We start from the raw sequence: 26,270 nt of genomic DNA, 5'->3' as shown, positions 1-26,270 counted from the left end.
CTTCTGGGTTCTGCCCGCGAACCGGACATAGCCTGCTCTTCGAGGGCAGTACAGCCCCCCCACACTAGTGATGGCCCCTGTCAACATGTAAGGCAGGAGGGTTTTTAAAGAAGAAAACATTTCCATTTTGAAATGAATTTTGTAATTCTAAATCATTGTTATTGAAATAAGAATCACAAAATGATCTAAGCATAGAACTTAAAATTACAGTATCCTGATGCATTCAGAAATTTGGTTTAGAACCACCATCAAAAATTGAGCTCTGCTTCATGAGGTGAACAGATGCATGTGCGTGTGCATGTGAGTGTGCATGTGAGTGTGAGTGTATGAGCAGGTGGGCATTATCTTGGTCATTATTAATGAGATCTACAGAATAAAATGGAATTTGTGATAAACTAAGTTTTCTAGTTTTTGAATAATATTTTTTCATCGACTCCCTAGTAATTCATCCTGCTGTCTATGTGCTGCTAACACTCGCTCTCAAATCGAGTGACTTCAGATTTTAATTTAGTGGAAACGTTAAAGAAAGCAGATGATTCCCTGTGATAAGTTAAAGCAGATATCTTCTAGGTGAAAAGTTAAAGTCATTTATTAGAGGAGATAGTGCTGTGATATTCTTCAAACTGACGCCCAACACGAGACCGGAATCTAAACGATCAGCTTTGGGCTCACGATAGAGAGATAATTTTGAAATGGATGATCACATTTTACACTGGGGCCATAGAGGCAAGGAATGTAGAACACAGTAATTACAAGTTTAGTCCTGATAAAACACTCTCCATCCTGTTTAAGTCAGCAGAGGTTAGCTTGCTCGGATCTTCACTTTTAATTGGTTTTGGACTTGGGTTTTTAGGGGGCGGAGGGCCATGTTCAAATTAGAAGAAACACTGAGAAACCATAAGCCGAGAGGGCAAGCTAGGAAGTTATTTGCAGAAGCTTTTATAGGATCCTGGTCAAACATGGATACCTGTGGAGCAAAACATTTTGTTTTTGCTGCTTTTTCTTAAAGTAAGATGTCGAAAGTTACATATGTTGCCAATGAAGGAAATTCTGTGTGCAAGAGAGGTTAATGACATTAAGTGTGTGCATCCTAACCATTATATTTTTTGCTATCTGTCACGAGTGTGTGGGCATGGCCCTTTCTTATGGAAAGATTATACTTCGTCAGCTGTAAATAAAGTGGATGTATATCTCGTTGCTTTTCTAGCAAAAGCTGAGTCCCTTTTCTCTTCCCCAAATTCGGATCTTCATCTGACCATTTAATACTTATCATTCAGCTGTCTTCAGCTTTCTATTAAAAGAAAATCAATGGAATCAAACAAAATTGTAAGCTGAGTTTTAAAACAGAAATAGACATTTTGAAAACATCTTTGATGACTTGGCTGCCTATTGACAAATGTTTGTGGTATTTTGAAAAAAGCCAACTTATTTATTTAAAAGCAGTGCAAACTCTCTCTGCTAGCTGAACCCCATCGTTTAACAATAAATGATGCTTTTGCTGATAAATGAGTCTTTTTATGCAGCCTAGCAAATGAGATAGGAGATGGTGTCTGAAGGCAGACAAACGTGCAGCTGCCTAATGCTTCCATCTATTACACTCTGGTTAAAAACACAACAAGTTCCCCCAAATAATTGCCCAAATCCAACCTTAAATTCGCCAGTTGCCGTGCATTTTTAATGGATTGACTGTCTTTTCTCTCTTGTTTTCTTTCTTTTCCTTCTGTAGCCCAGAAAGGTCAATGGTTAAGTGGATTTTTTGACTATGGGTCTTTCTCAGAAATCATGCAACCTTGGGCACAGACTGTGGTGGTTGGCAGAGCCAGGTAAGAGCTCTCTTGTTCTGGAAGCTCTTTTCCTCCCAACTAAAAACACGAGTGGGAAGGGCCATGACTACATAGGTCCTTACCAATCATAGTCTCTTTGTCTAAACTTCTAAGAATACTGGATTATGGTCACGTCCAAGGCAGCGTAACCGGAGCACTGGTCCCCAGTAATCATTTAGTGTGTCATTTCAGTGATGTGTTTAATCTGAAGTCTGGTTTTGACAATATTTCCTTCTTATAACGCTAAAAGAGAAGCTAGTTGAGGGCTGTAAATAGCAACAGCCCACCAGTGACCCCTGCCCCCTTCCCAAAGACCATTTTCTTTCGGAAGCAGGTGACAAGTAAATCAGTCTTGTCTGCTTCTCTGTGTCAGTAGAAAGGAGGTCTGTCGTGGCATCTAGATTATTTAAGCAAGAAATGCACTACACTGGTTTATCACCAAATTAGAGTTACAAAAAAAAGAAAAAAGAAAAAAAAAGTTTACCTGAAACAGGAATGAGTAAAATAAGCTGGGATACCTATATTTTTCAAGTAGAAAATTGAAGTTTCTATTAAATTTTAATACTCACTCTAAGAAGTGCTTCACTCAACAGCAAGCTCCGCACGAACTAATCTGTAGCACTCGCCATAACGAGCACCTGCCAAGGCTGATCGTAATCTCTCCCTGCACTGCAGAGACATGCTGCCCCAGGGACCCACATCTGGAGCTCACCTTCCTCTCGGGGGCAATCCGTTTTTCTTATCTTGGTGAAAAGTGGCACCTGCTCAAGGTTCTCAAATATGCCACATTGGGTTGAGATTTAGATTCTAGCCTCGAAAATAATTCCAGGCTTTGTAGTTCTCTCAGTACAGCAGGTCAGCACGGCTCATGCTGCCAGGGACAAGGAGCCATCAGATGGCAGATCCCACAGGCAGGACCTTCCACTGTGACTCTAAAAGTCAGGCCTGGATTCAGCCCGGACTGAAACCCACGGGGGCCAGCTCCCGTTTTCTCTCGCATCTCAGGTCTTCCACCTAAACCCAGGCTTCTGGGTCCTGGTGAGAATTATCATTCTCTGTGCCTGGTAAATTCCCACTGGGGAGGGGACAGTGGAGGTTACGCTAGAAATAAAACCCTCCTGGCCAGGGCCTGTCAGTTTGCTATAGAGTCCTCACACCACACTCAGACCAACTTTTCTGAAAATTTGGTTCTTATCTTTTCTACTTCAGTTTTCCTGTCTGTGAAAAAACATGACAGATTTTAACCCTCCAAAAGCCAAACCTTTGTTAGGGTTTTTAAGATCCTCCCATGGGAAGCAAGAGAATGATGGTTTACACTTATGACTGGAAGAGCGGGGATTGCCTGTGAGCGAGATCAGTCAGGCTGGGCTTTGGTTAGCCGTTGTTTACTGCGACACTCACTCCGACTCCTTTCCTTCTTTCCATCTGATGAGTTCTGGGCTTCTTGTTCCAAGCACATACACATGCTCACCAGTATATAAAACACAAATGGAGCTAGCTTCTTTCAAAAGCAATGGCATTTCAAGAAATAAATATAAATGTATTCTTCTGGGATTGTTACTGTAAGTGCTGCCAAAACTCATCTTTGGTATGTATGTTTGGAATATGTGTGCTATTGGCTGTAAATTGTCTTTTATTATTCCATGGCACCTTGTCCAGGGACACACTATAAAACAAGATGTAGCATCTTCATGTGCTAGCCTGATAAAATTTATATGAAGTATAATAGAAAACAGAAGTTGTTCTGAGCTGTTTTCAAGTTCAATAAATAACTGTAATACTCGGATAAAGATGTTCTTTATTAGGTCACATGGGCCCTAATATATAAGTTATAAGTTACCGATTTAGGGTGGCTTTTGCAATTACAAGTTTCCAGTTGGATTGTTAATCATTGTGAACAGAAATATTTCTAAACCCTCCTGTGTACCTCCTGCTCATTGTCTGGTTGTCTAGAGGGCTTTTGATTCTGATTCAGTGCAGGCAAGTGACAAGGGGGTGGGTGGTCCCCACTCAGGCCCCTGTCAGGCCTCTTGTGATGACAAGAGTCCATTTCCAGTAGCCAATGTTTCAACCAAAGACCATCCTTCATGGAAAAGTTTGCTATGGAGATGCTTTGGGGGAATGAGAGACTATAACCCATCCCAGCCCCAGCCCCAACGAATGCAGCTGCGAAAGTGGAGATTGAATTACATTTCCAAGTGAGGACTCACCCTGTACCTTGCCATGTTCGTTCTCTCTCTCTCCCTCTCTCCCTCCCTCCCTCTCTCTCTCTATCTCTCTCTATCTCTCTCTGATTTTTACTAGGAAATCTTTATGAGGACCAAGTTGGGAGGGTATCACAGACATAGATGCACAGGCTTTGAGCTCCTGGACAGTTTTTAAAATTAATGAAGCTTGGAAATTAAATACATACTTCCAATACAAATCACCTGTTTCACCAAGATTACTAGTCAAAGTTATCCCTGTTGCATTGCCCTTCTCCACTGAAAAAGAAAGTTGTTTAGCCACCTCCCTATGCTTGGCACATATTTTTCTTCATCCCTGTTACCTACATACTCTCCATCCACACATTCAATGGCGAGACCTCCTGTACCCTCAAATCTTACCTGGAACCATGTTATTAGTACTCCATAGAAAACTACAGCTCCATTTCAGCAATGCCATCGCTTTATGAAACACTTCCTGAGAGTTTCAGATTCCTACTACCGTTTGGACCATTTCCCTCCATCTTCATCAGAGAGGCTTTATGGTAAACTGAGAAATTCATTTGCCAACCACAAAGATGGATGTGTGTGTGCACGTGTGCGTGCACACGTGCTAGGCTGTTGAGCCCAAGTGCTAGGTGCTCCCTCAGTGCAACCCTCGGGTTGAATTTATCCTGTGGTGGGGAACTGGAGTGATTCTGAGGGTAGTTTCCCACCACATTTACAAAAAGTTACCATATTCACCAAATCTAAAATCTCACATTTTATCCCTAGACAAGTCAGAGTTCCCCCTGTTCTCTGTATTTGTTTCTAGTTTTCCCCACCAATGTTATGATGTGAGAATGGAGAATAAATGACTAGCTGTAATGTTAACACACATTAGGTTCTAATGTGGCTCATTTTTTATCAGACTAGGAGGAATACCCGTGGGGGTAGTTGCCGTAGAAACCCGGACAGTGGAACTGAGTATCCCAGCTGATCCTGCAAACCTGGATTCTGAAGCCAAGGTGGGTCACCTCGAGTACTGTGCACGCCTGTGCTTGCTCAGAGCGGTGTTTCCCTTCCGCAGGGCCTGTGGGTGTGTTGGGAGCATTGCAAGCCACCAATTTTAGAGGGAAGGGCAGGCAGCAGCCTTGAATGATTTCAGACCGTCGTGTGCTGAACTTTTAAAGTGACTCTAAATATGCTGCAACATAAATTCTGCCTGAAAAATTAAATAGGCTTTACAGTTGTCTTGTTCATGCTAGAAAACAATCTGCTTTTGTTGGGGACGTGGTCTTACAGAAAGGCAGCGGAGACAATGCTGAGGCCCCAGATTCTCCAAACACACACATACAGAAGAGCTACTATTAGAATTAATAACGGAGTCTGCCAAATTGTGAACACCACAACCCACCTCTGTTTAAAAGGACGGATAACACTTTCACATCATGATAAGATCCAGAAAAGGACAAATGAGGGAGGTCGGGGAGGAGGTTGTTCAGCAGGGCCCCATCGAGTGTCTGCTGATTAACCACAGGAGAGGAAAAGCTGCACAAGCATGGAGGTGAGAGGGCCTGGAGCCTGTGAACAGTGGGCTACTTTGAGGAGTAGTGGAGTTGAGTGTAAAGTTGCCCTTGGGAAGCCTGGACCAGGATCCTGAGAATGCGTCCTTCCATTAGATACAGTGAGGTTCCCCTCTTTTGACTCAAGAGAGACGATATAAGCAGGACTCAAAAAGAGGGGTGTGTAACAAAGTCCAGGATCTTTTTTCTACTTCAAAGAACATTTTAATGAATAACAATTTTTGTTTAGTTTGATTTAGAATGTTTAATCAGTCAAACTCTATCCACCTTGGAGAGATTCCCCTTCAAATGGCATTTTTAATTGTGTCTTCCTCTTTTATTTTCCCCACCAGATAATCCAGCAAGCTGGCCAGGTTTGGTTCCCAGACTCTGCGTATAAGACCTATCAGGCCATCAAGGACTTTAACCGTGAAGGGCTGCCCCTGATGGTCTTTGCTAACTGGAGAGGCTTCTCTGGTGGGATGAAAGGTGATTGGCCTGCCTCTGGGCTGGAGGGGGCATGACTGATTCCCCTGAACCCTACAGCGGGGGGAGGAAGGGTTTGTGTTGGGCAGAGCCTCTGGGTGTCCTGGCAGCCCATTGCCCTGGCCTTTCGGGGGATTATACGCCTTCTGAGATATCTTCTGAGTGGCAACTTGAATGGGAAAATTCAATATGTTTTACAATTCCATACAACATAGAACAGTCTGCTAGTGTTATCTAGGTGGACCGCTGTTATGGATTAGCTTTCACAGGTGAATAATGGTCCTGGAGAAATATGATTGTACTAGTCTCTGTCCCTCTTTTCTGGGCATACTTTTTGTTGCTGTTACTCTTTAACACTCTACAGTGACCAAGACAGATACTGAAATTAGCCTTTACCAGAAGAAAACAAACAAAGTCCATACCAGAGGCTGTTCTTTGTGGTAATTTGTGATATGCTTTATTATTATCCAACAACAGCCCTGGGCCTGTGACTCTGGCATATTAGATCTGTGTTACAAAGACTCTGCTCTGCGCTGTGGGAATTGCTCAGTGATTAGGCAGCCAAGGTCCCCATTTGCTGAGAATCCTGTGTGCGGAACCACTGTGGACAGCTCGGGGAACACCACCAGAAACACACTCTGCCTCTTTGAATAGTGAAGCTGTCTCTCTCTAGCGGCCAGAGATTCGTGGCCGTGCTGAGGCCAGAACTTCATAGCAGGAGAGGATGAGGATGCTGATGAGCATCACAGAACTCGGGGTTCTGAAGTGGAGTTGCGTGGGCTAGGGGAATGGAGGGAGGGAGGAGTCAATGCTGCTGGAGTCAGCGCGGTGACCAGAGAAGCGTGAAAGCGTGAGGTCTCGGTAGGGCACCCAGACATACCTTGGGGCCCGAGCGTCTCTGCTCTGAGGGAGGAAACTGAGGAAGTTACTCTTTTATAGATTATCAGCTGTGTCTGGAGAGAGATTAGAGCCTTATGCCAATAATTTCCCCTTACCTGGTTCGGAAAAGCCCTGGATGGCCAGGCCTTCCTGGTAAAATGTAGAAGACTCGAGTGGTTTTTTTGCTATTCTAGTTGAAAAGTTCCCCTTTGCCCATATTTGCTGGAGAACTACCAAATTTTATACTTTTCTTAGGGGAGACTTAGACAATAAATGCAAATCAATGTTTGTATACTTTCATAGACTGTCAAGGTAAAACGTTTTTTGACCAAGATAATAAAGCAGTGGTAATACCATGAAATATTGAGAGTATAGTTTAAACAAGTCAATCCTACTTTTTTTTTTGAGTTCCTATGTGCAAGAAACTATGCTAGCTATGGCAGACAAAACAAAAATAAGGCAGAAACAGACATAGCCTCGAGGAGTCAAGAAAAATGTCTTGGGAAGAATGGTAAAGCCATAATGTATAAAGTATAAGCAAAATAGCACAGTGTTCGAAAGAGAATGGTACTATACTAAATTCGGGGGGAGGGAGCCTGAAACCCTTTTCATTTATATACATGAGGTTAATTTAGTATGAGATTTCACTTGATTCCAAACTTCTTGGCTATAAGATTTACATTAACATTTAAGAGAGAATGCAATGCTATTAGTTCTCTAATAGGTACATCTCTTCTGGAGGGCCACTGCAAATTCACTCTTCCTGACATTACTTAGGAATAAGTCAGCCTGACTATTTTGTCTAACAACTTCAGAGTTCAAAAGTTTGCCATGTGCCTCTTGTAGGAAAAGCTTCAATTCCACTGCATATTTTGGCTCAGGCCTAGATTGGCTGCTAACCCTGTAACAATAAGGACAACAACAATTAAGATTCATTAAGCTCTTTCCACGGGAAACTATGGCTAACCATTTCACACGCATTATCTTACATAATCATCACAACAAGCACCTCTGAGGGGTAGGTTGTATTATTATCTGCAACTTAACATAAATTGCGACTTAGGTTAAGTAAATTTGCCAAGATTATTTAGCTAGAAATGACAGATTTGGGAAAGGAACACAGCTCTGTCTGACTTCCTGCAGCACAGTTAGCTGATTTTTAGAATCTTGACCAGGCCCAGTCTACTAAAATACCCCTCAAATAGAGGAGTTGGGTTCCTGAGAAGTTATTATTCACCTACCGCCCCTCTGCTTTGGAGTTGTCCTTGGTTATTGTGACAAGAGCTTAGACCTGAGTTATGGTTCTTTACTGTAGTAAAACATACATAACAATATTTATCATTTTAACAGTTTCTAAGTGTGCAGTTGGCAACATTAAGTACATTCACAATGTTACGTAACCATCACCACTATATATGCATATACCCAACTTTTTCATCATTCTCAGCATAAAATCTGTGCTCATTAAACAATAACCCCCCCCCCCCTTTTCCCTTTCCCCCATCCCTGGTCAAAAATGAGTTATTGGCTTGATACAGACCAGGGCCGACTCTGTTTTCTGAATTTTGGCGATGCTTCATCTGCTTACACATCACTTAAACCAGAAAAGTTTTGGGGAAGGTGGAGATCGGTGTGGAAGAAGGAGGTGGAAGGAAGCGCATCCCCTTTCGTATTCACATACAGGTCAGGGTGTTTTCCACATATTATCTCATGTAACGGGACCTGAGCTGAGAGTCGCTCCTATCCCTTGGGGAGATGTTTGCAGTTTGGTTTCAGCACTGGCTGGGGATTATGCAGGGAGGGAAAATAAACAATTATGCCATCCCCCAGTGCACACAAACACACAGCCAGGAGCCGACTGCACTGTGGGTAAAATGGCTCCAAAATTGTGTGTAATGAGTAGGAAAAGATTAGAGACAGCTCTTGCTATGCTGAAAATTGACATTAGTGGAGGGGGGAAAAAAAACTCTTTACTAGTCGGCCTAGGAGGTCTAATTCGAGCAGTAAAAATATAAATAAATAAATAAAAGCATGTCAAGATGGTATTGGTGCTTTTTTCCAATGAGCTCTATCTGGCCGGAAGGCTATTCAGCATAATGCAAAATTAAATTATAAAAACTGGCTGAATATTTAGATGGAGGAGCCATTTGGAAGCAGTTTATTTAGACGAACCGGCAATGACCCACAACAGGGAGACATCAAGCGTGAAATTTACTAGAAATTAGCACCAGGGTCCCAGCCTCAGCATGAATAGCTTGATAGGATGCAAATCCCAGTGATATTAAGCCGCCTCACTGCTGGTGCTACAGGGTCACTCTCAGTTGGCTTTTCATGTTATACTTATTATTTTTTCCTGGGACAGGTTATAAATAACAATAAAAAAACATTTATTGAAAACTTTAACTGGAATGAGAGTCTATTTTAAAGTCTCTGATTACTTGGATGTTGAAATACAGTGTCAGCCAGGCATAATGAACTCATGAGAGACATTATGCGTATGCAATTTGTATATGCCTAGTGTTTACCTCCAGCTTCTAACAGAGCATCTCTTTCCAAGTCAGTACAATCTGTTCCAGTTTCGAGAGTGCAGGGCACTGTGGAAACACCCTACCACCCTGCTCCCTTGTTTGGTACATGGGGGCCATGGTTTATCCATGTCGTGTAACAGTGAAGGCCTGAGGCAGGGCTGGTGTCTGGATGCTAAGAACACGCTGCAAAGACTGCGTGATCACCATTCATGCAGATATTCTTTGCTCAGAATGCCTACAAGGCTCTAAGCTTCCACCTCTCGATGAAGAACCTGTCAGTTTTTTTATATTCCCAGTTGCATTTCTTATGGCCTGAGAATTGACAGTCAGCGTATGCATAGCTTTAAAATTCCCTAGGCTGATGTCTAGCCTAAACCCTTGGGAATAGCCCCTCCCCTGCTATTCTTGGCTGTGATTTTACTCTGTCTCTTAAATATGGATTTCAGACAAGTGTGTGTCAGATCATTGCCAGGTGCTTCAGCCTGCCTTTCAAAATGTGTGGTTTAGGGCAGCTGGGATTCAATATGAGCCCGTTGTTTGTAGAGTTTGTCTGTTTGTGTGTTTGTTTATGCTTCAATAGCCTTTGTTGCTTTTTGGGTGTTTTGACGGTTGAATTGTGAGTTTGCTGGTGTTCCAGGTTACGTGGAGGTATTGTTTTCAGCCCCCAGTTGTCAGCTGTAATCAGCCTTGACACCCCTTTTCTGCTCAATCTTGGGGCCTGAAGATAATAGTTTGGCCATCACATACAAGCTGGTAGTACCATTAGTATAATTTCTGATATTTCTGACTATACAAAGAATCCAGGCAAAATTCAGAAATACTGAACCGTTTTCAAGTCTCTTCTGGTTTCTGTTTCACTCAGCCATTGAATCAGATGCTAGAAAGCAGGTTGCCTCAGCCTCATGGCCCTTCCATGCAGTAAGGATGATGAGTTAAGAATGAGGTAGCAGAAGGTGGACTTTAGATCCCAGAAGATCAGGGTTTGAGTCTTAGCTCTGCCACTTCCTTATTTACGCCTGAGTTTACTCACCTGTAATTTGGATATGAGAACAAGATGATTTTCTGGTGACTAAATAATTTATGTGTGTGTGTGTGTGTGTATACACAATCATGCTTGTTGGTATTCAGTAAATTAGCCATGATGATGAAAAAGAGGGACCAAAGTCCATTTCACACACACTCAGCTTCATCCCAAACTATTTGCATGTACTAGAAATCAACATTTTAAAATTAATTAAGTGGAAGTACATTTTAAATGAAGTTGCCCCCTCTCCTTTCTTTTGGAGGACCTGGGTCTTTTAATCATAGATAATACAGAGATGGATTTTGATATAGATACATCTTTTAACCAACAAGTGAATGAAGAGGCTGGAAAGTTTCCATTCATTTATCTCTAATTTGATTTTTTTCTTTTTTACATGGGATGACTTTTGTGGTGCCATTTTTTTGTTGTTTTACTGCATCTGTGCTTTCCATTTCTTCTCTGTGCCTGATACCATTGAGGGTCACTCCTTTCTGTTACTTGTTCTGAGACTGTAGTCTTGGCAGCACTGAAAAATGCACTGCTAATTACACAATTATTTTATTATGTAGCACTGGTTGAAATATCCACTAAAGAATTAATTTAGTTAAAATAATTTGAACTGAGCAATTATTTTCATAACCACAGAATTAGCGTAAAGCGCTTAAAGTCCTTTATTCCCTGCTCTTCATACAGCAGTTGTGTAATTAGCAGTAAATTTTTTTTGGTCTTTGCTTTCCTCCCAAAGGAATAAATGTCTTTCCTCTGATCATACATACAGTGTACATGATCATACACATTCCTCATAGAATAGGGAGTTTTCTCTGGGGCAGCAGCTGGATTTTTGGAATTTCTGAAGTCTTCACAGACTTGCAGTGGACGGTGCTCACTAAGGGTTTCTGTACAGAGTCATTTTTACTTTGGAGAAGGTGGCAGTTTAATTTGCCAGTTGCTTCAATGAAAGCAATTTCTATTTGGTTTTTGCTCTTAACTTCCTGGAAAATGCTTCTTTGCTTTGGAGTTCCAGAATTGATTTATTCCAAATTGAGATCCTCTCCTTGACAGGAAAGTTTGAACCCCGTTGAACCTGTTATTTGGTGTTTAAAAAGGATCCATTGAAGTACTCATTAAACATCTGGAATCATAAACCTCAAGCTTTAGCAATGTTTAGACTTCGGTGAGCTAGGAAATGGGAAGAAGTTCATAAATTATTAGGAAATAAATCACCGGTACTACTTTCCAAGGACTCACTTTATTTATGTGCCAGGTATCCCTTTTCTTCAGGCTGCTCCTGGCCCGGGGGGGTATCACAAAGTGTACTCTTTAGCAAAGTGAAGAGCTAGCTCCTCTTTTTATGTGTCTGTGAGACATTTCCAATAAATACATATGCATTTAAATGTTTTCTCTCCCTGAAACCCTGATAAAAATGCAACCTGTAAAGAATTAGTTTTTCTTTCTCACTGTGTGCTTTCCAAAGTGTGTATGTGCTCATTCATTCAGCAGACGCTGACTGAGCACTGACTACGTTCCAGGCACTGGACGGGGGACACTGGGGATACAAAGATGAAAGATGCAGTTTTTGAAGGATCCTTTTCCATTAGCTGCACATATTAAGGGTTTATCATATGCTAAGTATCATGAGAAGAATTGAAGAGAGCTTGACTAGCTCTTCCTTCAGAAAACTTAATGTAGTGAGAGAGATCACATATTGACATGAAAAATACTCAACCTTTGTAGAGCAAGTGTGAATTAATGTGGTGAGACCTGAGCACAGAAATTCAGGGAGCCTATGAAATGGATATGCCATCCATGGGGCCTGCACACTGAATCTTGTGAAAGATCATGCACTTCTCTGTGCTTTCGAAGATCCCCTGGCGTCTTGAATACAGGTGGAGCTACCAATCCCTTTAGTTTTCAGGGTGGCCAAACAGGACCCGGGGTGGCTGAACCTCAGACCTGTCACCTCTGGCCACCTCGTGGAGACACAAGGCATCATAAATATTATTTTCTGTGTGTATGATGATGTGAACAGTTTGGAAGCACTATTTCTTGATTTCTAATTTGTCTCATTCTCCATAGATATGTACGACCAAGTGCTGAAATTCGGTGCTTACATCGTCGATGGCTTACGGGAGTGCTCTCAGCCTGTGATGATTTACATCCCTCCCCAGGCCGAGCTTCGGGGAGGCTCCTGGGTCGTGATTGACCCCACCATCAACCCCCGGCACATGGAGATGTACGCTGACCGAGAAAGCAGGTAGCACTCCTTCCCTATTTCCATTCACTGCCTCTGGGGATCCTCTAGCTATTGGTTTCTTTCTGGAGAACATTATAACTGGGAGAACTCTATTTGCATCTGTCCATTCCCAGAGGACTCCAAGGTCAGAAAAATGGACTTTCCAAATAGTGTAAGTTGGCGTGAGAAGGAAACCAGGCTGGAGTCAGGCTCCCTCAGTGTGATCCCCCACCCCAGATTCTTTTACCGCGAAGTCTTCTATTCCAGGTACCCCAAACTCACAGTGATTCTCTCTTCCTTTTTGTTGTTTAGATGTGCCTATTCACTCTCTCTCTCAGGTATGTGGCAGAGGGAGCTTAAAGCAAGTTGGAGTGGAAGGACAGGATTGTTAGTCTAGTTCCAGAGCCTAATCCAGCTCTGCCGCTGACTGGTGAGGAACAGGGAGTAGCCCCTACTCTCCCGGGCTGCTCCTTCTTGTCTGTAGAACAAGCAGGATGGTCTTTGAGGTCCGCCGCGGCGCCCACATGCTGTGATTCCAAACCAAAGCTTCTCCCTCAGAGTCCAGTGTCTCCCTCTGACAGTTCTAGAGACTTGGAAAACACAGTGTTTGCAGCACACAAAGAACTTCCAGAGAAAATCCCAGGTTTTCGTTGAAAGGTGATAGCTGAAAATCCTAAAAGTAAACCAGATCCAATCCAGCTTCCTTTCATAATCTGTGTTCAGCTCTTTCCAAAATAGGTAAATTTCACATCGTTTTTCCTTGACATCTTCCATGCCAATTCCTGTATCCATTCATTTTATTACAACACTTGTGTTTCCCTTTTCCCAGAATGTCAGCCTCCTGCTTCAAAAGCTGCTTAGGAGAGTCCAGTAGTTTTACTGTCACATCATTAGGCTTGCGTTCAGTGCTTAGGAATTTATTGTTTTTAAGTTCTAACCGAGCCCCTGATCTGATACCAGATCAAAGAATGATTCCTCTACAGATTTTGGAATGAGACTGTGGTTTTAAGCCCACCTTTGTCACCTGTTAGACTCACCCAAGTCTCTTAACTTGCAGTACCTTAGTTTCCTGATCTGTGAGATAGAGATGATCGTGCCTGACTTCACAGTGGATGGGGACTGGGCACAGGATTGCTGTGAGAAATTTTATCTCAGCACTTGGAACAGTGCCATATACACAGTCAGTGTTAGCTGTATTTTTTTCTTTTTAATGTAAACGCTTAGAAAAAAGAAAGGTGTTTAGGGTAAGTTCCTGGTAATAGAATATCATTAGTATGCACTAGAAGTAACCTGAGACCTTTCACTTTGTCATTTCCATAGCAGCAGGCAGACACTGAAGCGGGTCAAGCAGTAGAATGGCCTCGTGTGTCTGAGTGCTACCAGCAGACTGACAGCTGTGTGTGGGACTCATCAGCAGCGGCCCCTCATTGTACGGCCTAAGTGCTGGGGGCTGTTCCCCTGCCATGGGAAAATAATGTGACTGCTGTTATCCTTATCCGATGTAGGTGGTGGAATCTGTATTCTTCTCCCTTTGAGATGGATATAGACTGGTGTGATGAGAATTATTTTAATTGCCTTTTGCCAAGCCTTTCTCATACCTCACTTAGATACTTCTCTGGTGCCTGCTTCCCTCCCTGGAATTACTTCCGTACCATGGGTGGGCGAAACCATAATGAAACTATTTCCTGGTCCACAAATTGTAACTGGCCTTGTTCTGTTGTCTCCTTCCTTTAAAGTGCCTCTGTTTCTGTTTTGTTATGTTTTCTTTCCTTGCTGTTCAATCCAGGGCATCAGTTCTGGAGCCAGAAGGGACAGTAGAAATCAAATTCCGAAGAAAGGATCTGGTGAAAACCATGCGTCGGGTGGACCCAGTCTACATCCACTTGGCTGAGCGATTGGGTATGTCTGCTTGTCCTCCTGGCAAATCAATGAGCCATTCAGCTGATTTGTAATGAGTGCATTCTAGGCCAGGGGAAGAGGCACTGAAGCATTTGATCAAATTCATGATAATCTTTATTTACTGTCCTCTATATGGTAAGAACCCTGGTAGAATGAAATAGTGTGTGTAATAGGAGGGAAAGTGGGCCCTAAAAAAGCAAAAGTCACCCGATTTTTCTTCTGATAGTTTTTTATAGTTCAAATAGTCCGTCTTTCTAGGCTTGTTGGATATCCCTGCAAAGAATGATTACCTAGGAGTTGCCGTTGGGGCCAGGCTAATCAGAGAATATGCTGGACTTAAATGTCCTGTTTCCGCTTGTTTCTTTGGACAAAGCCTGCCTCATTTCTGCGGGATGCGAGAGTCAGTATCTTGGGAGAGGAAAGCTGGAAACCTACCCAGGCAGTGTTCTGGGCCATCCTGAGCTAAAGAAGTGGAAATAAAGATCGTGCACTGTTGCTTCCAGAGGCTGTGGCATCAGCAGCCCCAAGATCGTCCAACCAGGGCTCTGTTGCTCCTTTGTTTGGGGGGCTTTTGGGAAATGCTTGCGATTTGAACACAGGACCAAACTGTGGGGGCCCCGTGTTGACTCCAAAGTCTGAATGAGTTTCAGATTCTTTTAAAACACTTGATTTTCTGCTCAGATCTCCCATTGAGCCCCCTGCTGTGTTTGTACAGATAATTGCTTGAGCTTCTTTTGTTTATTGGTTTGTTTTGTTTTCGGAGAAGCAGAGATTGTCTTTAAAAGGTAGTGAAACGCAGTGGATGAAAGGTATAAAAAAGAGAGATAGCTAACTCATCTATGTTCCAAATAGTAATTTAATTAATGAAGAGCCGTTTGTGGACTCTCTGTATCCTCACCATCTACAGACACAGAAACTTCTGTTTGCTGCCACTCTGGAGCTTGTACGTCCTGGTGTTTGGCGCCAGGAGCCAGGTTGCTTGCCACACACAGTGACTCGGGTTACAGTAAACCCTGTTTGTGTCCCATTCTTTGCCATCAGGCACAACCACCAACAAGCCGAACCCTCCGCAGCCTGATCCTTTTATGGGAATTGCACACACACAACAGGAAATTGGCAAAGTTGTTTCTACAGTCTGTTGCCACCCAGAGTTGTTGAGGTGTTTTTTTTTTCCTTTCTTCTCCAAACAGGATAATTACTTCTGACCAACCCATATACTTTAATTAAAGTAACTGCAGCTCAAGAGCAAGTTCCTCACAACTGTGCACAGAGAAAGCTCTAAAAGCTTCAGCCACTGATAAGCATCTCACTTAGATGGCTCATAATTGCTCCCAGCATCCAGCGATCGTTGCTGCTGTTTTTACCACTAATTCTCTACAAAGGCAGCAATGCCACAATTGCAGGACACAGCAAATTGCATAATTTTCTCTTTTTCCCCCCCTTTTTTTGCTGGTTTTCTTTCTGGCCAATTTAAAATTTGTCAAAGTCGGTCTTCTTCTGGATCACTGCCCTTTGATATTCCGTGCACTCCATTTGCCACAAACAAGCCGCAGGGCCGCAGTTCATGCTGACTCCAGCAGAAGCAGAGAGAGCCCCATTTATCTTACACTGCCTGCTGAATTCCTGCTCATTAACTGGGGGTTCACTGCCTCTTTTTAACCCCCCAATGGCTGTTATCATCCCTTCAGAGTAACAGGGTGGTAGAAGAGGGATCCTCTCCGACATCTGTTTGCAGAACGACTGGTGGTGAGGGGTGCGGGGTGGAACTTCTTTCTCTGGAAGGAGGGTGATAGCGCTCCCACCCTCACCCAGCACCTTTAACTTTTGAAACATAGGACGGGGAGAGGGAGGAGATTCCCAAGTGATGGCCGTTTAATCATTTGTTACAAATCATCTCATTATCAATTTGCTGTCCACATTGAAGAAAACCATATTTATTTAACCTTGACCAAGATGGCACTGGAGAAGACTCCTGAGTCTGCTGAATGTGCAGCAGGCGCTGGCCCAGGGCAGCCTGGGAACGTGAGCGGTGGGTGTGGGGTAAGAGCAGCTGGGTACAAGTCTCGGTTATGTGGCCTGCAGGTAAATTGTCCCGCTTCTCTGAATGTCAGTTTCTTCATCTAGAAAGTGGGGGTGATAGCCCCCACATAGCTAATGTGAGGATTAGATACATGAGTGTGCATTCACTTTCAATCTTCATTTTCAAGCATGGGGATTGGCATTCTTTCCTTTCCGTCTTAATCAATAGAAGAAGCAGGTAGCTGTGTCTGGGGGCGGCTCTCTCTGTGCCTCGGGTCTACTTTCAGAGCCAGAGCTGTAGGAGAGGAAGGAAGAGAGACAGGAGTGGTCTTGTCTCCCAGGCACTCACCGTCCCTCAGGGAGACTGCGCACACCCAGGCGTGCTTGCGGCACGACAGGTCAGCGGGGACGTGAGCAGCACGCTGTGCTCCTCCGAGGGTCTCGTCAGCTTCTGGCCCCTTTCTCAACGCCCAGAACCAGAGACTGCCAACATGCTTTCTCACAAAGTGGGTAGAAATGGCCTCATATTCCAGATTGGGAGACTGAGGCAAAAAGAAGAGTTAAATGAGCCATTTAAGATATAAAATAAATGTACGATGGAGCCTGGAGTAAAATTCTGATTCCATACGTTCTACTTTTCTCTGGATTTCTTCAGATTTTACCTCAGCTGAATACTGAACCTGACCAAAATTAAACAAGAATTCTTTCCCTTTGAGAACTACAGCCAAGTCCACTGAGAACAGGCAGATTCAGGAGAAAGCCTGTGGGCGGGCACTGTCCTGTGTTCCCGGTCCCTTCTCCAGCCGGCCTCTTCATGGGGGGTTGTGGGGGCGTGGCCTCGTCCCTCAGACAACCCGGTGCACAGCCCACGGGCTGGGTTCAGAACACAAAAAGTGACCTGTCACCATTTCACATACTTAGTTCAGGTAGGGGGCTGGGGAACTACCAGTTCGCAGTCCTGTGACTGTACCAGTGAGCATGAGAACAGGCTGTGCATTAGTTCCTGGCAGAGGTGAAGGGAAAATCGCCCCAGAAAGAGGTGGAATGGAAGCCCACGTATCAGAGTCTTTCGTTGCCGGACCAGCTCCGCCCCGGAGTTCTGCACCGGGGCTCGGTTAGAGCCTGTGTGGGCAGGATGTGGAGGATGAACATCCCACCATTCTGGCCGCCTGAAGGAAACTAAATTTTTCCTCTGGAAATAGGCCCTGAGCCCTACAAGGGCGTCTTTGTGTCTCTCTGATGCCCTACCTCCTCACAAAGACAGGAGCAGGGAGAGTGGCTGTGGAGCATAACGGCCCTCCTGGCCTGGCCTCCTGAGTTCTGGGACCCGAGGTCCCTTCCTGGATCCCCGCCCTCCTCTCCCATTCAAAAGGAAATGACAAATCAATTTAGACAGAGAGAGAACTGTCCAGCTCAAGTGCGAAGCCATTGTAATTTCTGCACCGTCGTCTCCCTCAGCACAAAGAGCACCCGGGCGAAGGAGCCTCTCAGTGGAACTTGATCCTGTTCCAGACCCACGTCTCTGTCGTGGCCCCGTTCCCAGACAGCTGGGCGGCTGCCACGCCGCACCCTGGCTGTGCCCGCATGGAGGGCTGGCCTGATAGCGGGCAGAGGGAGCCCCGGCTGAGCCCGGCCTGGCCTCCCCAGCACCCACACACCTGTTCGAGGCACCCTGGGTGCAGATGGAGCATCATGGCTGTGGGTGAGGGTAAATTGTCTCCAGGAATGCCCTCCTCCCAGGCCTTCCCATTGGCAGCCAGGATGACGGGAGAAGGACACTTCCCTGGGTTAAGGCGATCCAGGGGCTAAGCTGCTTTTCTGGTGGAGGTGGTCGAAGTCTCGGAGCTGTGTGTATTTTTCCTTCTCTTGTGTCCATCTTCAAGACGTTGTAAGCTGAAAAGAGCCAGAGTTGCTTGTTTGAGGCAGAAGGCAGCACCCGTACTGGAAAGTTGAGACTAGGAAAGAAAGACGTTCAAATACCCATGCTTGAAAAGTGGCCTCTGGCCCTGTCTCCTGTTGTACACAGAGTGTCCTCACGGGGACCATGGCCACCCAACCACTGCGCTCTGGGGTAGGTGAGCCAGTGACAAACAGTGTAAGGTTTTCCGTCGCAAAGGCAGAAACTGCAGGGCCGTGCCTCCTCCCTTAAATTAGCAGCAGCTTACCTCCTCCCTCGTCACCCAGATTCAGAGACTCTTGGGCCTCACGGAATTTAGTGCAATAGTGACCACGTTTTCTAGAAGGGCAGGGGGCCGTTTTGGTTGGCTCCCTTAATCTGACTATTCATAAAAGCATCTGAGCTCACCCCTCCCCAGGAAGCAGTGATTCCCAGTCCTGTCAGGCTGGCGGGACCCGGCAGGCATTTCGCTAGACTGAACCTGTCTGAGACGCCCTGTTCCCCACTCGGCCCCAGCTGCCCCAGGGCCCTGTGTCTGCACCTGCCTGGCTCAGGGAGAGCGACATAGGGGGAGAAAAGAGTAAAGACTTCAGTCATATTGCCACCAGAATTCAGAGAATTCTTTGCTGTCTCCTGACTCTTTTGTGTGGGGTGTTTGCATGGGGTACAAGGCACAGGGCTGCAGGGGAGTTATATATATATATATATATATATATATATATATATATATATATAACACACTTTATTCCTATTTGGAAATCTCTGGGTTTACTCTAATGTTTTTGAAAAAATATGAACAGCAGAGCAGGAACACCATTGCAAGGAACCTTGGGGTTAAACATCCCTTGAGAAGCTTGCTGTTAAAATCAATATGCAAATGAACTTGTATTTAGATAGGTATGGCCCCCTTTGAAGAAAAGCAGATATATGAAAATGGGATTTTTTTAAAAAAAACTAGATACATTGGGAGAAATTATTCCCATTACAAAAGGATTATTTGCTTTACCAAAGGATTCACTGCAGGGTTCCTTCTAAATAGCTCCCTTAAGGCATTTAAAACAGGATCTGATTTACGCAGTTTTTCAAGAATGCTTTTGTGCAAGGAAAGGCACACCTGTTATGGATACGGAAATAGTTTTGCAGAGGTTTTTTTTCACTGTATCTTACTATCTTTATCGAGAAATTTCTTTCAACATAGAAAATATGATTGCATAGATCTTTTAAATAGCTACTTATGTTTGTACTTCTGAATCTTAATAAGACTCCAGTCTTTTTTATGCTGATTTTTCAGTCTCAAGGTTGAGATGTGCATTCCTACATCTGAGATATTCTGGAGCTTAGTATAGTAGGGAGGGTGATCTGGTTCTTGTCTTAGCTTTGTAAGTACTTAACCAATCAAAGCAAATTGCTTTCTTAAGAGAAGGGAGAAGGACCCATAAAATTTAAAACTGGCTTTTAATTTACATAGGCTTTTTAGTATAACTTTAAAAAAAGTTTTAAAACACTTTAATATCACATTCTTTTACAAAACATTTTTCTTGTTTGCCAGATTTCTATTGTTGTTACATAAATGAGAAACTGAGCTCAGAAAAGCAAGATTTCTACAAGGTTATCTAGTGCCTTGGCTGACCAGAGAATTTTTTAGCCTATGCCCAATTTTTCTAAGCTTTGAAGGTCTCACCCCTCCTCCTCCTCCACAGGACGTGGCCTGCCCACCCAGAGGGTAAGGCTGGCCTCCACCTGCCCTCCCTCAGAGGCGTGGCCACGTGGCTGGGTAACAAGCCCCTCCCGCTGCAGAAATCAGCTTTCCCCTCAGCAGCTCTTCCTCAGCTTTGACCCCCACGGGGTCACGGAGCTGAGGGAGACCCTCAGCTCTCCTCCCACTGAGGAGAGATTTGGCTTTTCATTACGTTGGCCCTGGGAACCCCTGGCAGGCTGCTGCCCCATGGACACTTGTGGGTCAGTTTAACTTGTTTCATATAAGGGGCAGAGGCTCTGACACCAGTCTACCTAAGCCCAGTCCCAGGTTTACCACGTCCTGGCTTTGTGGCGTTAGGCAAGTTACTTCACTTTTTGTGCTTCGGTTTTCTCACCTGTAACATAGTGAGTGACCTTTTAGGGTTGAGGATTAAATAAGATGAAAAGTACTTAAATGCCCTGGCTGGTGTGGCTCTGGATTGAGCGCTGGGCTGTGAAGCAAAGGGTCACTGGTTCGATTCCCAGTCAGGGCATGTGCCTGGGTTGCAGGTTGGGGTCCCAAGCTGGGGCGTGCAAGAAGCAAACACACATGAATGTTTCTCTCCCTCTCTTTCTCCTTCCCTGCCCCCCCTAAAAATAATTAAACTCTTTAAAAAAAAGAAAAGTACTTAAACAATATTAGCACATAGTAACATCTCAATAATGCTAGCTAGCTCTTCTCATTTGATCAGACTTCTATATTTAACTCTTTACATTAAAATTGTTTGTTGTCAAGTTAATTTTCAGGATTTCATGGGGTCTTTTTATTTTGGGATGGATGTTTGATGAGAGTAACCCAACCTTACTCTCATCTCAGCCTTTTCCTAAACTAGGTTTTGGAAAAGAATGACTTTCCTCTCTGTAGCATAGTCTTAAACACACACACACACACACACACAGCCCGACCTGCTTCCCTAAAAACCCCGAGGCCCTGCAATCTGGCCAGAAAAGAAAGAAAACCATTCCAAGATATTTAATTGTACAGGGAGCTTACAGGATTGATCGAGAGCTTAGCTTTGTACAATAGTCCAGTGAATAAGAAATGCTCCTGACAAACGATCAATGATAGGATAATCACTCTTTATCCCCCTCCTCATTCTTACCTTCTTTCTTTCAGCAGAACAGGGTTCAGAAGTCAAAAATCTTTATAGACGCCGCTTTTAAATTAAGCAGAAAATAGACATTGACATATTTGTTAATCTCCCCTAAATCATTACCGGGGCCGGCTGCTTTGCTGTGCGAGGAGGGGCCCTCAGTGTGCCACGCAAGGTCTGACTGGCTTAGGAGCAGCATTTCGTTTTTAGAAAATAAAATTAGAAGACCTGTTCTTTCTCCTCTTAAAACAAAGCACACAAATCCTTGGCTTTCTCATTGCATTTTAAACAACACACATTCGCTACTTCTGTGTTTTCCTTGCCGCGATGTGTTTTGAGGTAGGTCTTCACTGTGGTGAGAAGCATGACTGAAGGAATCAAGCCCGGCAGCCTTTGGGGGGATGCTCTGTGACCTTCTAGTCTCAGGGGGAGAACATTACAGCTGTTTATTTTGCTACTCTTTCAAAGTGCCTTGATTAGGTGGACAAGACCTTTGTTAGTCCAGGAGCTGGCCTTCTCTGTCCGCCCCACTTCGTGAAAAGCCAAGGCCTTGTTTCCAGAACGCTCTGCCCCTGAGCTCATACGGCCTCCCTCTCTGCGCCCAGAGCGGGGCTGGGCTGTTAACTCCTCTCTGACCCAAGGAACCAAACTCTCCAGCTGATCCCCCTTCTTGGCAGCTGCCGGGACACCTGCTCGATCGTCTTCAGTAGCATTTAACAGAACACAGGCTTCAGGCACCCAGACCCTAGTGTAAATGCTGACTTGGCTGCTTACATGCTGGATGCCACTGGGCGAGCCACGCACGTTTCAGAGCCTTGGTTTCTTCATTTGTAAAATCGACACCCTCCTTGTAAGGTTGGGTTGTTGAAAGGATCAGGAACAATGTATGTGCAGCAACTTGGAGGCCTCAGTCATATTCAGGCAATCAGCTTGGCAGCAGTGGGACAGCAGAGCAGACCTGAGTCTGAATTGTGCGGGGTGACTTACGAGCCATGTGAGCCTGAGAGCGTGGCGTGCAGCGCCTGCCCATGGTGAATGCTCAGGAAGTGGTATGTGTCATACGTGGTGCACGTACACACATATGTGCATGGAGTGCAGTGTTGGTCGTCTGTCCAGGAGGAGAATGTCGTAGGGGCCGTTGTGTTCAGCCGCATCCACAGCCCTGCAGTCCCTTGCCCCCACCCCCGACCCCAGCAGGGCCGTCCAGTTAGTTCTTAACCTCCGCAGTGAGAGGCGGAGCTGCCCTTAAGTCTGAAGTCTGACCTGCCGAATGGGAATTCTGGAGACACCCAGAATTGGATTTCTCAGTGGTGGAATGGGACGGGACGGCACTCAGTGTCACCGGCTGGGAGTCTGCCGTCATCCTCCAGCCTTCTCTGAGGCCAGAGGGGCGCCGCCGCCGCTGCGTGTGTCCTCCGCCCCAGTAAGCACACGGACACCGTCTCGCAGGGGCCAGGAGGTCCGGGAGCCTCGCTGCGCTCTGCCTGAGTGCTGGCTCTTCCCCTTTCGGCCTTGTGACCTGGGTGAGTCACATAACTGCTCAGCACCTCGGTTTCCTCACCTGTAAGATGGGATAATAAGGGTGCCAGCCTCCTAAGGTCGTTGTAAGGGTGAAATGGGCTCACAGATAGAAAGCACATAGAATAGTGCCCAGTACCGTGTGGATATTAGCTTTGACTATTGATTGTATGCAGTGGGGAGCCAGGGAAGACATTTGTTAGTTGGGCTTATTTTTTCTTTAACTTTCCATTTGACAAATTTTATAGAAAAGTTATAAAAATAGTACAACGGACTTCTAATGCCTTTTTCTCATACTCACTTGTTAACATCTTGTCCCGTTCCCTTTTTCCTTTCTGCTGCTCACTCGCTGGTGCTCACTCGCTCTCCCCTCGCCACACACACACACACACACACACTCGTGCACAGGCACACACAGTCTGGGCCACTGGAGAACCATCTGTAGGCGTCATCTCCGTTATCCGGAATGTTCAGTGTGTGTTTCTAAGGATGCAGACTTTCCCTCACATAACCACAAGAGCTTTATCAAAATCAGGAATCAAATAACATTGATTCCTGGCTAAGGTCAAGTGTAGGAATCATAGCAATGATACAACACTACTGTCTAACCCACAATTCATATTAAAATTGTGCTATTTGTTCCAATAATGTCCTATAAAGCTTTTTTCCCCCCATTCTGTTTTTCTTTTGGTCTGAGATCTAATTCCAGACCACACATTACAATTTGTTGTCAAGTATTTTAGTGTATTTCAGTTTAGAATCATTCTTTTTTTGTAGTTTGTTCCTGAGTTTGGGCTTGCCTCACATTTCCTCGTGATTAGATTCAGGCTGTGCATTTTGGGCAGGAAACTGCAAAAGCGATGCGTCCTTCTGAGGACGCTGTATCAGGAGGCACGTGATGTCCGTTTGTCCGGTTCTTGGTAACGGTAACTTTGATTTCTTGTTTAAGGTTTTGTCCACCAGGTCAATCCACTGTAAGACTGCCCTTTTCCCCTTAAAAAGTAATTTGTAAGGAGACACTTTGGTCCTGTGTAAATACCCCGTTCCTCATCAGACCTTCCCCCGCGAGCTTCCCCATTCATGGATAACTCTCGGCAAAGGCAGTTACTGTGCTGGTTGTAAAATGGCGATTTCCTAATTCCACCCTTCTCTGTGTCTAGTCATTGTTATTGTGCCGGAGGGAAGAGCTGTCCTTTCTTTCTTCCCATTTGATCATTTGTGTCAGGATGGACTCGCAGGATCTTACTTGATTCCATAGATGATCTGTCTGATAATAAACACATTTTCTGTTTTGATAAATTTGCTACTCAAGTTGTCCCAGGTTTGGTCAGTGGGAGCCTCCATTGTGGCCTTTCCCATATGTCCCCACCGTTTCTCAGGACTCCCCGTTCGGTGGGACAGGAAGCTCCAGGCCCATCTTCTGTCTTCCCCGCCCCAGCCCTGGTGCCAGCTGTTTCTCCAAGGAGGCTCCGTTTCTTTCACTGGAGGAGGAAAAGTGCTTGCTTCCCGGTCCAGCGTGTTACAGCGGAGACAGTCTCCTCTCCGAAGAAAGCGGCTGGCCCTCCGCCCGTCCGTTCCCCGGGCCACCCCGCCCCACAGCGGGCCCATGCCGCTGCTCCCCTGGTTCGGAAAGAAGGCTGCTGAGGAGTCAGGGACCCAAAGTGATAAGTCAGCGATGGTCCTCCTTGGGAGAGCCCGAGAAAAGATAGCCTTCGGCACTGTTCCTTACCACTTTACAGTAGTGATGAACTTAAAAAAAAAAAAGGTAAAATTGGGCATCCAAAATCCTCATAAAAATGAAACAAGGTACTATAGTTACATCCCTGTTCTATTAACATGTGTTTGTATATAATACTTACGGCTCACTCAGCAGCCCGAGGCTTGTTTATGGCATATGATTCATAGCAGCATAAAAAGCAAGGCCTGTTCCCAGAGAGACGTGCTTGAAAAAGACCTTTCTCTTCTGCGTCCCATCACCTGTGGTCATGTATTTATTTGTCAGCTTCAGTGACAAAGCATTCAGGTTGTCCTCAACACCCGGGGCCATCGCCTATTGCCCCTTCAGCTAGACTTACTCCTCACTAGGCAGGCAACTAAATTTTCAGTGTCGATCGCCAACCCTGTTCTGGGAGTAAGTAGGAATAAAAGTATAACACAGCAACACCTGGACTGGGACACGACTGATGGGGCGGGTGGGGGCTGCCCTATTACAAGGAATTCTAAAGTCTCCTGTCTGTTGAGAGAGGTCCTGTCTCTGTCACTGTGGTCAGGGGTTGGCTCTGTCAGGAGCAGCCCAGGCAGGAGACTGGGGGCCGGCAGGAGACGCACAGACGTGGTTCCAACTTAGACTGGAGTCTACTGCCTTCAGGTTAAGAGCATCCGGCCCTGAGAGGAGAAGCTGTGGAGTAGAGCAGCTTGCAAGGGTAGAAGTCGTCGGATCCTTACCCAGCTGGGTGGGTACCGGTGTGGACGGGAGGAGAGAAGAGCTGCTGGCTTGTGCTTGGAAGCGCAGGGGCGCTGTCCCACCACGCCCCACACTCTGGTGTCCTGCTGCTCCGGTGCTGGTCCGAGGGGCATGGGCTTGTGTCCTTCGAGGGAAACGGGGGCCTGGCTGTCAGTCAGTGAGATGGGGAGACACGACGGCCTCCAGGTGTTACTTGCACCAGCCTCCAGGTGTTACTTGCACCTGCTCAGGGAGAGGCCTGGGGAGAGGGACTCCCCTGGCTGCTTCTATAGTCGTGACCTCCCCAGAGAAAGGAGGCCGTGTGGGCTCCCCATGGCAAGGTAAAGACAGGTCTGGCGCCTCACAGAGTCCTGTCACTCAGCAAAGAGGTGGTGAAGACCATGGAGAGCAGGTCACAGAGGGATGGGGCGATTTTGAGCTTCCCGTGACTGCTGCTCCTGAGCGGAGAGATTCCCGGTCGCCAGAGAGTGTGACGGGCAGGTTGATTTCATTGCAGGTACCCCGGAGCTCAGCACTGCTGAGCGGAAGGAGCTGGAGAACAAGCTGAAGGAGCGGGAGGAATTCCTAACTCCCATTTACCATCAGGTAGCCGTGCAGTTTGCTGACTTGCACGACACTCCAGGCCGGATGCAGGAGAAGGGTGTCATTAACGTAAGTACAGTGGTCGCCGCCTCCAGCTTGTCAGAGACGCGCAGGCGGGCAAGCGTGTGTCTCCTGCACACAGGCTCACAAGGGCTGGGTTAAAACAGCTCGTGCAGATCAAACCACTTCTCTTCCTTGGGGTGGGGGGAGACTTTTCCCTTTTTCTGTATCCACTATCATCCTAAAACAGTTGACGATTTCGGTTGCCTCCTGGACTCCCAGGAGGCAAGCTCCATTTTACTGGTGGGAAACTGAGTCACATGCCCTAACCCTAACCCT

The 26,270-nt window shown here is 45.4% G+C and overlaps 1 protein-coding gene across 6 annotated transcripts in view; it reads left to right on the top strand.

Annotated features, from left to right (window-relative positions):
- The window catches only part of ACACA (acetyl-CoA carboxylase alpha), a 220,907-nt gene that overhangs the window by 182,933 nt on the left and 11,704 nt on the right, over positions 1-26,270 (top strand). For all 6 annotated transcript variants that reach the window (XM_036033622.1, XM_028520093.2, XM_036033620.1 and 3 more), the window contains 6 exons: positions 1,727-1,823; positions 4,938-5,034; positions 5,925-6,060; positions 12,565-12,742; positions 14,508-14,620; positions 25,846-26,000. In XM_036033622.1, coding sequence (XP_035889515.1) covers positions 1,727-1,823; positions 4,938-5,034; positions 5,925-6,060; positions 12,565-12,742; positions 14,508-14,620; positions 25,846-26,000 — 776 coding nt within the window. The remainder of the gene's footprint in view (positions 1-1,726; positions 1,824-4,937; positions 5,035-5,924; positions 6,061-12,564; positions 12,743-14,507; positions 14,621-25,845; positions 26,001-26,270) is intronic.

Source organism: Phyllostomus discolor, chromosome 8 (genome assembly GCF_004126475.2).
Source record: "Phyllostomus discolor isolate MPI-MPIP mPhyDis1 chromosome 8, mPhyDis1.pri.v3, whole genome shotgun sequence".
Lineage (NCBI taxonomy): Eukaryota > Metazoa > Chordata > Mammalia > Chiroptera > Phyllostomidae > Phyllostomus > Phyllostomus discolor.
This window is presented reverse-complemented; position numbering and strand designations above follow the sequence as displayed.